Here is a 12,174-nt window from a genome sequence, read left to right as displayed (position 1 = left end):
AATGCTGTTCAAGGCGGGGCTCACGGTCCTTGTACTGGCTGCGACAGTCCAGGCCGAGGACAAGGTTGCACGCCTTTACCGGGGCTCACGGTTCTCCGGCGGTAAATTGGACATCAAGCTGAACAATGAATGCGTCACGCTGAAGGGAGATTTGTGAAACGACTTCCTAGCCGTTACAGTAACGTATACGCTATATGAGATCGCTAACATGGCCCTTTTGTGCTTAGTTTCCACGAGGCTGCGTCCATCGCCATCCCCTGCCCAGATGAATTGCCCGAGGGCAAGAAGGCCATCTGCACCCTTTTCCAGTACGTCTTTTGCTCTTGTTGGATCCCGCGAGAATATGCTCCTCTGATTCGATGCCATAGGTCTCCCGAATGCAAGGAAGAGGACGCCATCTACAGCTCTGTCACCTATGAACGCTCCCATTACAACATGTACAGGCGCACCACAGAGAGTCCCTACGACGTCGGCAGCCTCACCAGCAGCGTCAAGTGCGAGCTGGTAGACGCTGACAAGGAGATCGAAAAGGGGTACAACCACATCTCTACCACCAGCGAGTCGGCCTGCGTCGGCAAGTCTTGCGGATCAGACGACGACTGCCCACGCAACTCCCTTGTCAGCTTTTACTGCGCCAAATCCGAGGAGAACACGTGCCAGCGGTTGCGAGTTGATGGAGCTGAATGCAACGCCGACGGCGAGTGCGAGGACGGGCTTTGCTGTCCTTACGATGACCAGAAGAAGTGCTTGAGGTCCTGTCCGGCACCGAATTGCAAGGGACCCGGATCGGTCTGTTTCGCGCTCGCAATGTGCTGCTCCGGAAGATGTAATTTTTTTCAATTCACAGGGGCCGGCACCTGCCAGTAGTGTGCCTGCGGCTTCGGACTGTATACTACCTCTTAGCTGAGAGCCAAACCGCCTCGGAGGCTCAGACTCATCGACGTAGATGAGGGATGGGGAGATGGGCGGGTTGGGGGGATACGATCATAGAATGGTAAGGATACGAACCATGCAAGGTCCCATTCATTGGTTAATACTACTTGACGCTTAATTGAGGACTAGACTTGGAGTTACCTACAGGTATACAAATACATGTTGACCACCCGCCACATGTCTGGCTTCAACAGTGACGCCATCGGTGAAGCTAGAGGGTCAACTGACCAAGGGACCTTGCCTTACTTACCTAGGCACGTGGTAGGCAGCATCAGTGCCTAAACAGACACACTTCCATTGCTTCCAGGAACACACATTCCCGCTTGTCGGATGATGGCATGCGCGTAGCTTCTCTTCTGTGAAGTAGTAAAATGGGTAAGTCAGATGCAGTCATCAAGATGTGTGTCAAGGCAAGGTACCTAAGGTTGGATGTCTTGCGGCGGGCTGTGTGGACTGCAGTCTGCAGATAGCGCTAAAATATGGGCCCCCTACCACTGCCACACCCGCTGTAATCGGCGGCGACCCACTGGACCGAAGTCACTTTGGACTCTGGGAGGTTGGATCTCCAGGTTCCAGGCTTCCAGGTTCCAGCCCATCCAGCCCGTTCTTGAATCCATCCAACTTGAGCCCGCCCGTCCCTCGTCCCCATACAGTCTGCTCAGTCGTTCACCTGCATCGCCATCGACCTGCCCGTCACGCCGCCAAGTCCAGAACACAGTCGAGCGCGCGGCGCCCCCGATTTCGACGACTCCTTCGCTGCCTGCCTGCCTTCCAAGCGACCTCTACCGAATCTCCCCCCACGAAACAACGCCCGCGCTTCATCTCCTCCCAAGCAGACGGACGAACGCACTCGCCCACCATGTCGAGTAATCGCAACTATGACTTTCTCGTACGCACAATCCCAGGTCATCATTTCCCACCGCCATGCGCGCATTGCCCCCGTCACGCCGCCTTGATAGCATCGCTGCCCGCGTGGTGGCGGCAGCAGCAGCAGCAGCAGCGCAAGGAAACCCACCAAAGACCCCTATCTACCTACACCCATACCATACCCACATCCGCGAAACGACACACTCCTTCTTCGTGGCCTCCTGCTGACGCGCGCTCGTCCTCTAGATCAAGCTCCTCCTCATAGGTGACTCGGGCGTCGGCAAATCATGCTGTCTCCTGCGCTTCAGCGAGGACTCCTTCACCCCCTCGTTTATCACCACCATTGGCATCGACTTCAAGATCCGCACGATTGAGCTCGACGGCAAGCGCGTCAAGCTTCAGATCTGGGACACGGCCGGCCAGGAGCGCTTCCGCACCATCACCACCGCCTACTATCGCGGGGCCATGGGCATCCTGCTCGTGTACGATGTCACCGACGAGCGATCATTCAACAGTACGGGACAAAAACCCCCGCCTTTTGGCAGGCACACGCTATAATTGATCACTGACAACGTGGGCCGCAGACATCCGCACATGGTTCGCCAACGTGGAGCAACACGCCACCGAGGGCGTCAACAAGATCCTCATTGGCAACAAGTGCGACTGGGAGGACAAGCGCGTCATCAGCACGGAACAGGGCCAGGCCCTCGCCGACGAGCTCGGCATCCCCTTCCTCGAGGTCTCCGCCAAGAGCAACATCAACATTGACAAGGCCTTCTACTCGCTCGCCGCCGACATCAAGAAGCGTCTCGTCGACAACTCCAAGAGCGAGCAGTCGGCGAGCACAGGCGTCAACGTCGGCGACAAGGCGAGCGGCGGTGGCAGCAAGTGCTGCTGAACGAATACCTACCATGGGAGTACAGAGAAGGAGGACTGTGACAGGTAGCCTCTGACATGACCCCAAGGGACAGCGAGTCTTGGGAATCCGAGCGAGCGCACGCTGCGTGTTGTCGCCACCATGGGAGCGACCATCGGCGCGATCACGAGGAGAGATTGACAGCCCGGGAGCCGCGCACGCCGGCCAGAAGATAAAGAGGAGGGAGGCCTGTTGTTTATCATGTTTCGTTTGTGTTGCCGTTGCTGCTGCTGCTGTACAGCCATCCTGAGTTGGTCTCTTCGTCGCCGTTTGGCGATCCGACCCCCTTTAGAGCAGATACCGGTCTGGAGTTTCTGGGTTCATTTTGAGCTGGGGGCTAATGCGAATATCCGTCGTTCATTGTCTTTGACGCGAAAAAGGCCTCCTTGGTTTGTGCAACGTGCGATTTTTGGTATTTCTTTTTACACTGATATACAGCATCGTACATAGTAAAGACAAGGCCACACGCACCCTCTGCTACCAGTTAAGCACCGCGACACGGCACATGCGCCGTTGTGTAGCCGTCTGACCCTCCTCATTAGCACATGCCAGCGTCCTCGCGTTCCAATAACGCTGGAATCGTCTGGCTTCCCATTCCGTCTCACACACTATGGCGAAACGCGAGATGGAGTGATCCTCAGTCTTGGTCCAGGATTTGGGACCGTTTGGCAGCCAGATGGGGTCCGCCACGTCCCAAGACTCGCCTCTCTGTGCACCATCCGCCTCAATCTCTCCCCTGAGGGCTTCTTCCTGCATCCGCCCTGGTATCGTCTCCAAGATCACAGTCGGGGGCTTCGTGCCGTGGCCAGCCGTCTCAAGTTGCTGCTGTAACAGTCTCTGCCACGCCGCTGGCTTATCAGTGGTCCTTTTCCTCTTTATCATAATGTCAGGCTGCGAGGGCGTGACGACGGTCAGCGCGGACAGTTCCTGCGCGGCTGGCACCCCCTCTGGTGAGTGAAGATGGGCAGGGAGCGTGGCCTCCCAGAGGCCATTCGGGACATCACATTTCCAGCGCGCTATAGCCTGCAGGCGCTGCAGCTTGAGGGAGTATGCCGTTGCGGCCTCCGCAGTCGCAAAGGTGACGAGATAGCAGCCTCTGGGCTTGAATGTTGCTGTACAGCGTAGTTGCGTCACTGTTGGCTTGGTCAGCGGATGTTCACGGAAGGGGGGAGACGAGAGGATCGGTTGCGCACCCATCTTGATGCCGTCGTTCCACGCAGAGAGCGACTTGGGGCCCAAGCGATGAAAGTCACTTGGTGCCAGGTTGGTGCTGACTCCTGAGATGACCAGCATGGGTTTCTTGTGGTTCGTTTCCGCCTTCTCGCCAGCCTGGTTACTTGCCCCCTCGGACGGAAACTGGAATTTCCCCTCTGTCAACCCAGTCTTGACGGGCGTTTGCTCATCTGGTCGTCGTATGCTGGCGCTAGGTACCGTTCTGCCTCGGGGACCCTCTGATCGCCTGTGAGAATCCAGCCACGGGCGTTGCTCAGGCCTCTGTCGTCGCGGTGCAGAGGGCCATGCCTCTTGCGCCCAGCTGCGTGTTTCGACAGCCTTGCTCCCCTGGCGTTGTTCAAAAGAAGCCCGACCCCCAGGGCTGAATGGCTTTCTGGGGGTATTAGCGTCCCATGCCTGGGACCTGGATGGAGGCTTCGTCAGTCGCGCTCGACCAAGGCTGCGCTGATGGCCATGGCCGAAAGCTTCACTGGCGAGTAGTCTTGCGGAGGATCGCATGTGGAAATACTACCGCAGCACGGTCATTCGAGGGGAGGAAGGGATGGACATTTGACGCGGTGAGCTGTGTTGATAGTTCACGTGCGAGCATCGGTCGCGACATTCTTCACCTTGAGGCACGATGAGTGCTCAGAAGTTTTTAGTGGGTCGCACTCACCATCTCATTTTGCTCATACGCGGCAAACAGAAACTCATGAAAAACACAATATTTTCTTATGTTAATAATACTGTCAACATCTTCTCATAATTTCAGGGACCGACAGAAATCTATCCAGGATATTGACTTTTCATTCACTAGCCCCGGACATGCCGCCGACGAAAATTGTCGAGGCAAAGGTTCGGCCCTTGGCGAATCAGAGTCTTGAGAAAGCGAGTCTGCAAGGCGCTGCGAGGCTCTATGTGAATCGCGATGCCCTCATTGCTCTGACGGGAAGCCTCGATAATGGGAAGCCCTGCTTTGTGGCCAAGGCGGACGGCGACGTACCCTTGAAAAGAGAGGGAAGCCTCTGGGTCTTGACGGATAAGAATATCAGCCCGAATGTTGTCATGATGAGCAGAGCCTTCCAGGAGGCCACCGGGTTCAAGATTGGGGATGCTGTTCAGATCACAACGCCAGAGGGAAAGACAGAAGTCGAGGATGCCGAGGAGATCGTGGTGCAGGACACCACTGAGGATGATGAAGACGGCTCTGACTGGAAGTACCCGCCGTCCTGGGAGTCGACGATCGCTGGGTTACTGAGTACGTGATCCTGTTTTTCTCTCGTGACTACCTGCTGATGCCCTATTCCCACAGACAAAGCGGGAGAAGTGTTCCCTGGCATGACGCTGGAAGCGAATGCCAGCAAACTCCGTCGAACCTTCAAAGTCCTCTCTGCCAACTCGCGGAGAACCAGCATCGCACGGTTCCAGACGGGATCAACTACGATACGGATCGTCAAGCAGGATGTAGTCGAGGCGGATCACGCTGATCAACCACGCGGAGACCTCTCCATTGCACCTGTACCTGGAATGGCCACGCAGACCAAACATATCAACAACTTCCTCTCCAACTTCTCCCGCCAGCTGACGTTTCCCAACGCGCGCAGATCATGCGGGTACGTGATTCATGGCGGGCATGGCACAGGCAGGACCTTCATCCTCGAGCGCATAGCCGAGACCAACTGGGGCAAAGTGCACTGGATCAAGCCGTCGGACAAGCTCGCCGCCATCAGAGAGATCTTCAAGCAGGCGCAGACTCAGCAGCCATCCATGGTTCTCGTTGACGACTTTGAGAAGCTGATCCCCTCCGACAGACAGAACCGCGACGCCATCATAGAGACCCTGGCCGATGAGCTCGACGATCTCTCGGCGAGGACAAGGACACTGAAGGCTCTGCCGCAGCTGGTGATCGTGGTCACATGCACCGACTATTATACGGACATTCCGGTTGAGCTCCAGAACATCACCAGGTTGAGGGCGAATGTTGCGTTGCCCATACCCCGAGCCCCTGAACGTCTCGAGATCCTAAAGTACCACGATCCCCCCATGCACCCGGCCCAGAAGGAGGCTTGCCTCGAGGAAATCGCCAACAAAACCCACGCGTACAACTGCAAGGATCTCAGCTACATTGTCAGCGACGCCATGGCCTTGCGGGAGACGGCCCTCGCCCAAGAACAGCCCAATGGCCAGCCCGACGCCGACGGGCCCAACGATATTCAAGCCAACCACTACGTTACGCGCGAGGACATGCTCACGGCGCAACGCGGGATCCGACCCGCCGCCATGCGCGACATCAACCTGCAGCCCCCCATTGTGCACTGGACCGACGTCGGCGGCCAGGAAGAGGTCAAGAAGCGCCTCTCGCACATGATCCGCCTGACCAAGAACACGGACCCCAAGGTCCGCGCATTCCTCCCCAAACCACCCAAGGGTCTACTGCTGTACGGCCCGCCCGGCTGCTCCAAGACGCTGTCCGCGCAGGCCATGGCCACCGAGGCGTCGTTCAACTTCTTCGCCGTCAAGGCTGCTGAGCTGCTCAACATGTACGTCGGCGAGTCGGAGCGCGCGGTGCGGGATCTCTTTCAGCGTGCGCGCGCTGCGTCCCCGTCCATCATCTTCTTTGACGAGATTGACTCCATGGGCGGTACCCGCGCCGGGCCCGGGGCTGCCAAGACCGCCGGCGGCGTCAACATGTTGACCTCGCTCCTCACGGAGATGGATGGGTTCGAGAGCCTCGAGGGTGTACTCATCTTGGCCGCCACCAACAGGCCGGACGCCATGGACCCTGCGCTCCTCCGACCCGGTCGTTTCGATCACATTGTGTACGTAGGACCTCCCGAGCAAACGGCGCGCGAAGCCGTGTTCAACGTCCATCTCCGGGGCAAGACGCTCGCCCCGGATGTCGACATTGCCGAGTTGGCCCGCCGGGCAGAGGGCTACTCAGGCGCCGAGATTGCGTCGATCTGTTCAAAGACGGCGGAGGAGGTGCATAGAAAGTATCTCGACGGGGAAGGCGAGCTTGAGATCTCCATGGACGGGTTGCTGGCGGCGATGGCGCAGCAGTCCAAGGGGATCACGAAAGACATGATTGATGGTTATGAGAGATGGGCCCAACGATTCAAGAGTAAATAGGTAGACGATGGACACAGCCACAAGAACATACCACAGGTATAATGCCAAAGCTGTACGCACAAGACAGAGTGTCTATACTCTATTCACCCGCCGCCTAGATACCGTACGATCCTCCTGAGGCTCGCTAGCCTGGTACACGTTGCGCACACACACAATCTCGCACCGTTACCGACACGCAAAGCCAAGTCATATACCTCGTCAAGGTTGCGCAAGAAAATGGGAGGGAAAAAAAATGTCAATATCGTTTCAACGCCGGCCAGACGCCATCCATCCTATGGGCGGCCCGTCCGTCCTCCATCCGGCTTCGCTTCAAATACCATCTAAGCCAATGGTTTGTCTGTGTGTGTGTGTGTGTGTGTGTGTGTTCCATGCCAATTTGTGAAAAAAAAAAAAAAAAAAAGGACCAGTTTCTTCGTACAACAACAACAACAACAACAACAACAACAAGTGACCGAAACGCCTTCGCCTTTGAATGTTCGCCGCGTGTCCATGCCCTCGCTCACGCGTCGCCGTCCGTCCTCGCGTCGCCCGCGCCGGACTTGAGGGCCGGCGAGAGACTGATGGCGATCTTCTTGGGCGCCCCGTTGCCGCTGCTGGGGCTGAAGCTCTTTCGCCGTCGACCCATGCTGGACGACACTGTCGCACTCGAGCCCGACGACGAGGTGCTATTGCGCCGTTTGTTCTGCATGAGTTTGTCCATCTCGTCCTCTTCGTCCTCCTCACGTCTCCTCTTCTCCGCAATGCGTTCTGGCGGGCCACCAGCGCTCGCACTGGAGTCGGAGCCCTCGCTGCTCGGTGAGAGGTCACCTGGCAGTCGAGCGTTGGGGTCGGCGTTTTCGTCGCCTTCCTCATCCGAGGGGTAGTCCACCAGAGGTTTGGTGGGCGTCATCGGTCCATTGCTCCCCAGCGTCTTCTGCCCGATGCGCTCAGGACTCTCGTCATCGTCTTCAGGGTCTGATGTGTTCCAGTACTCCTCCTCCGCGGGATCCATGCTGATGTGCTCCATCATCCTCGAGTTCGGGGGTTGCCTCCTTCCCGACTCGTCATCTGTCTCGAGGAACAACTCCATGTTGATGGTGTATCCCTGCGTATGGTCATACCGCTGAAGGAGCTCGCGGAATGTCTGTAAATAGCTTAGGTCCAACAGTTGCTCCCGGTGGTTTTCAACAAGGTGCTTGACCAGATTCTTGATGTTCTCCTTCTTGATGAACTCAAACATCTCCAACGATGCCGAGCTGAGCAAGTTATCGCGGGAGATGGCCTTTGACACCACTTGAAGAATGGGGTCGAATATGCGCTTGTCTGTCAAGTGGTTGATAAAGAACTCTTCTTGCATACCGATAAGTGCACGGAAGAATCGGATCGCAACTAATGGACGTTAGCAAGATATTCATACACAAGAGGCCGAATTGCTTACCGAGCTGCAAGAACTTCTCAGGCGACTGGAGAAGTTGCGCAACCCTCGCTACGATGTCATTGTTCATGACAAAATATCGACTGAGCGCATGATGCTGGCGGATGAAGAAGCAGAGTATCTCCACCAGGTAGCTGAACATGGACGCCTGCTGCACCGAGAAATGCATGTCCGATCGATTTTCCAAGTCTGTCAGGGGTTTGAAGAGCTTCGCAGCCGAGCGCTCGTAGAATTGCTGCAAGAAGAGTTCCTGCTGAGGATCCGCCTGCGGCCTCGGTCTCCCATGAAAGTCCCCATTTGCCGCGGCTTGCTGGAACTTTTCGGGCATTTGCTGCTGCTGCATCATCATGCCTTGGTCCAAGAGAACCTTGATCGCCTCTGAAATCTGTGATTTGACCCCGAGGTCCACTTCGACGAGCAAGAGCTCGATCAATGAATCGGTCAAGGGCGGCTGGTTCTCGTTCATCTGTCGGTATATCGTCTGGCGGATCATCTGGGGATCGTGGTCGATTATCGAAATGAGGATATCCGTGGCACCCACCCGCGCGGCGACATCGCTATGCTTGAGACCGTAGATGATGACCTGTAGCAAGCCGTGGGAAACAAAGTTGTTGTACAGGTTCTGTCGGGACGGCGGCTGGATATTCTTCGCGATCGCGCAGCATTGCTGGATGAACAAGACTGCTTCCTTCTTCGAGCTGGCATCGGCGTCCGGGTCCGCGAAAATGCCGAAAAGATCTTTGAGGAACCGCGCATTGCCCTGGAGGTGCTGCACAATGTCCACTTGGTTGAAAAAGATCAATGAGTTGAGCACGGAAAAGGTCGGATCGTCGAGTATACGGGCCAGTACCACGTCCTTGAGGTATTGTAACCGGTATGTCTGGTGGATCTTCCGTCTTGTACCCTCATCTTCGATCGGGACGACCTCCTTATATCGGCCTTTGTTATCCAACCAATGACGGTGATTAGCCTTGTGGCTGGGAAAGTCGGGATCGTATTCGAGGGCTCCAACCACGCCCAAAACGCATTCGTCGGATACGGCGTGCTCGATAATGGACGTGTCGTTTAGCAAGATGATGCTCTTCATGATGTTGCACAAGCGATGCAGATCCTGGAGGCTCTCCAGATCTTCCGCCATCTCCACGAGGGGAATGAGTTTGCCAATGTAGTCCTCGGCCATGATGGTCTTGGTGAGCGCTTCCCGGCCGTTGACGGTAGAGCCCATGATGCGCATGCTGGTCTCGATATCGCTCAGATTGCCCAGCTCGGCAGCGGGGAGGTTGATTGCGGGGGGGCCGTCCATCGCGAGATCCTCAGACAGGGTATCGTCGACTCCGCCAAGATTGTTCTGCAGCGCGTGCTGCACGTTGCTCACAAATCTCCAAATCGCAGAGCAGCCCTCGGACTCCTGAAAACTGAGCGCCATATCGATCCCGTTGACAGGTTCTGTCCATACGATGAGAGTTTCTGTGTAGCGCGGTTCGTTAGCTTTTGGCCTCCGCAAGCCAATGTGACTAATTAGGTGCCCACCTTGTTGTTTCTGGAACATATCCTCTTTATGGATTTTTGTCTCTAAAAGCAATCGTTCTGGCTGGTCCTCCGACTCGACGATGACCTTGGGTTCCTTGCGGCCCTCGGCATTCTGTACAATGCAATGTCAGTCACGCGACCCTTTTGATACAGCAAACCACGCCCACCCATCGCCAGGCGGGCGGGCGCGACGACGTATGATATATGGCAGCGACATACCTGGACGAGATTCGCCATGCAGAAGCCGGTGCCGCGATCGAACCAGTCATTGTTGCGGAGTTCGTAGACCTTGACGCGCTTCTTGTCCGTAGCGTGATGAGGCACCGGCTGTGCCATCATCAAAGGCTCGGTATCGCCCTCCGCAGGGAGGTCGTGGTTATATGCGACCAGGTCGGGAGCAATGTCGAGGTGCTGCTGAAGGGATAGTTCGGTGGTTGTGTCGCTGGCGGAGAGGATGGTGAGCGCCGCCACGTTTTCTGGTGAGGGTGCGCCGAGGGCGAGGCCGCGGACGCGCGCAAATTCAATCGGCTGGTCGAGCGGCGGCAAAGTACACACAAGCAGGAGAGAGCAAGCAAATGCGACACGTTGAGCGAGGTGCGCGCGCGACTGCTGACGAGTTGAGGCGGGTGCGGTGCTCAATGCGACATGGAAAACTGAGGCGAGATGTGGAGGCCAAGGATACTCCACGGATGGAGGCTATCTGTCGGGTGTCAATGTGTGGTGAGCTGTGCCCGCCTAGAGGTGATGCAATGCGACGCAGGCCTGGCCCAGGCCCGTACGAACCACCGGCGTTAGGTAAAGTCACCAGCCACTTGCCCGGCGGCATGGCATGGACACCTAATTGCAGCCAGTGGCGAGAGCAGATGGCCTGACGGGCGGGGCGGGCACGCTGGCGGCGGGCGATCAGCACGTGACCTGCGCACGGCTACCTACAGTCACTCGAGTCGTTGACTCGTTATCGTGCGCACCAGCCAATCGGCATGCAACCTCCATAGTCGCCCATCATATTTAGCGGAGCACAAGCATTGCGAGTCTGCGACTTTCGTAAGTGATAAACGTGGCACACGAACCTTGGACTTTGAGTCTTTCTTCAAGGTCTCATATGGCACCCCACCAGGCGCGTCAACGAGAATGGGAAGGGTATCCAGCGACATTCAGCGAGGGCTCACCTATGTACTTCTCAGAAGTAGTACCCCAGCTTTGACGCATTCGAACAACACTCTGGGCCGCATAGAGCGCATCTGAGTTGCAGCCAAGCACTAAGAATTCATGGACGATGCGTCGCGGAGCAAAGCAGTGCGAGTCTATTCATCTTGTGTCCCAGGCTGTCATCTGAAGAAGTGCTCGTACGGGACAATTGGTGAGAACCTCGCACATACGTACTCTTCCCTCGCTCTACATGTAAGTTGATCGCAGTCAAATTATCGTTCATGAGCAAGATCATGGTGGATTGAAACTTGTAAAAGCCCGCACAGCCATATCTTTGGTTCGCCTGGGTCGTTGACTTTGATGAACGTGGCTTGTAGCCATCACACCAGATCCTTTCTCAGGCTTCTATTCGTACTACGGAGTAAAGTAGACTCCACAGCGCCATTCGCCAAGACGCCATTTGGGCGCGCGGGCTCTAAACTTCTAATTTCTGGGACCCCGGACGACCTGGACGAGCCCTCACCGAACCTGCAGCACGATAACTGCGTACCTAAATCTAATAGCAACTGGGATCTCCTGGCCGCAGTTATGGATTCTTCTGCATAAAATTGCAAAGGCGTCGTCATTAACGTCGCACACGAGGCGGCCACGCGGACGGCCAATAGTGCAGGGCAGAGTGGTGCAGGCAGCTTCCCGAAAGTGCCTAGGCTGGCTCCTTGTCGTGAGGAGAATGCTTGCTTGAAGAACCGGGAGAATACGATAAACATGCAAGATCCAGGGTCTGTTAGTTCGTCTTGAAAAGGTACCACCGCCGGCTCAACTATCCCAGCCAATAGACCGGTTCAATCGCAGCCAACCCGTGGCGCCACGGTCCAGTTGCGTGCCTTGTGTGCGGCGCCCGTGTTGAAGCCAAGAGGCCCAAGACGCTCCACCGTTGGCGCTACCAGCGGTTTCAATCCAGCCTGAACCAGCAGGCTGAGCAGGAGAAGTCCCCCGCAGAGGCACCTATAAATCCCCGACCCTG

The 12,174-nt window shown here is 56.5% G+C and overlaps 4 protein-coding genes across 4 annotated transcripts; 2 read left to right on the top strand and 2 right to left on the bottom strand.

The window, feature by feature from the left end:
• Nucleotides 1-1,792: 1,792 nt before the first annotated feature.
• On the top strand, nucleotides 1,793-2,698 carry F5Z01DRAFT_678967 (ras family-domain-containing protein; the record flags this gene model as incomplete). Its single annotated transcript, XM_046265486.1, has 3 exons — nucleotides 1,793-1,822; nucleotides 2,047-2,314; nucleotides 2,385-2,698. 3 exons carry the CDS (start codon nucleotides 1,793-1,795, stop codon nucleotides 2,696-2,698), a joined length of 612 nt encoding a protein of 203 aa, XP_046123119.1.
• A 495-nt stretch (nucleotides 2,699-3,193) lies between these two features.
• Nucleotides 3,194-4,009, bottom strand: F5Z01DRAFT_669916 (uncharacterized protein; the record flags this gene model as incomplete). Its single annotated transcript, XM_046264491.1, has 1 exon — nucleotides 3,194-4,009. The coding sequence occupies one exon, from the start codon at nucleotides 4,007-4,009 to the stop codon at nucleotides 3,194-3,196; it is 816 nt and encodes a 271-aa protein (XP_046123118.1).
• Nucleotides 4,010-4,600: 591 nt separating this feature from the next.
• F5Z01DRAFT_29490 (P-loop containing nucleoside triphosphate hydrolase protein) lies at nucleotides 4,601-7,307 on the top strand. Its single transcript, XM_046258841.1, has 2 exons — nucleotides 4,601-5,186; nucleotides 5,241-7,307. Exons 1-2 carry the CDS (start codon nucleotides 4,754-4,756, stop codon nucleotides 7,055-7,057), a joined length of 2,250 nt encoding a protein of 749 aa, XP_046123117.1. The 5' UTR covers nucleotides 4,601-4,753; the 3' UTR covers nucleotides 7,058-7,307.
• A 131-nt stretch (nucleotides 7,308-7,438) lies between these two features.
• F5Z01DRAFT_642553 (component of IIS longevity pathway SMK-1-domain-containing protein) lies at nucleotides 7,439-10,811 on the bottom strand. Its single transcript, XM_046262650.1, has 4 exons — nucleotides 10,221-10,811; nucleotides 10,002-10,113; nucleotides 8,475-9,938; nucleotides 7,439-8,425 (listed from the first exon to the last, which is right to left on the bottom strand). The coding sequence occupies exons 1-4, from the start codon at nucleotides 10,338-10,340 to the stop codon at nucleotides 7,557-7,559; spliced, it is 2,565 nt and encodes an 854-aa protein (XP_046123116.1). The 5' UTR covers nucleotides 10,341-10,811; the 3' UTR covers nucleotides 7,439-7,556.
• Nucleotides 10,812-12,174: the final 1,363 nt, after the last annotated feature.

Source organism: Emericellopsis atlantica (assembly GCF_019669845.1).
Source record: "Emericellopsis atlantica unplaced genomic scaffold F5Z01scaffold_1, whole genome shotgun sequence".
NCBI classification, from domain to species: domain Eukaryota; kingdom Fungi; phylum Ascomycota; class Sordariomycetes; order Hypocreales; family Bionectriaceae; genus Emericellopsis; species Emericellopsis atlantica.
This window is presented reverse-complemented; position numbering and strand designations above follow the sequence as displayed.

Coding starts and splice junctions, on each gene's coding strand:
- F5Z01DRAFT_29490 (XM_046258841.1), top strand. CDS start 4,754: ATGCCGCCGACGAAAATTGTCGAGGCAAAGGTTCGGCCCTTGGCGAAT. Junction 5,187..5,240: donor GACGATCGCTGGGTTACTGA/GTACGTGATCCT, acceptor CTATTCCCACAG/ACAAAGCGGGAGAAGTGTTC.
- F5Z01DRAFT_642553 (XM_046262650.1), bottom strand. CDS start 10,340: ATGATGGCACAGCCGGTGCCTCATCACGCTACGGACAAGAAGCGCGTC. Junction 10,114..10,220: donor GCATGGCGAATCTCGTCCAG/GTATGTCGCTGC, acceptor TGCATTGTACAG/AATGCCGAGGGCCGCAAGGA. Junction 9,939..10,001: donor TATGTTCCAGAAACAACAAG/GTGGGCACCTAA, acceptor CGCGCTACACAG/AAACTCTCATCGTATGGACA.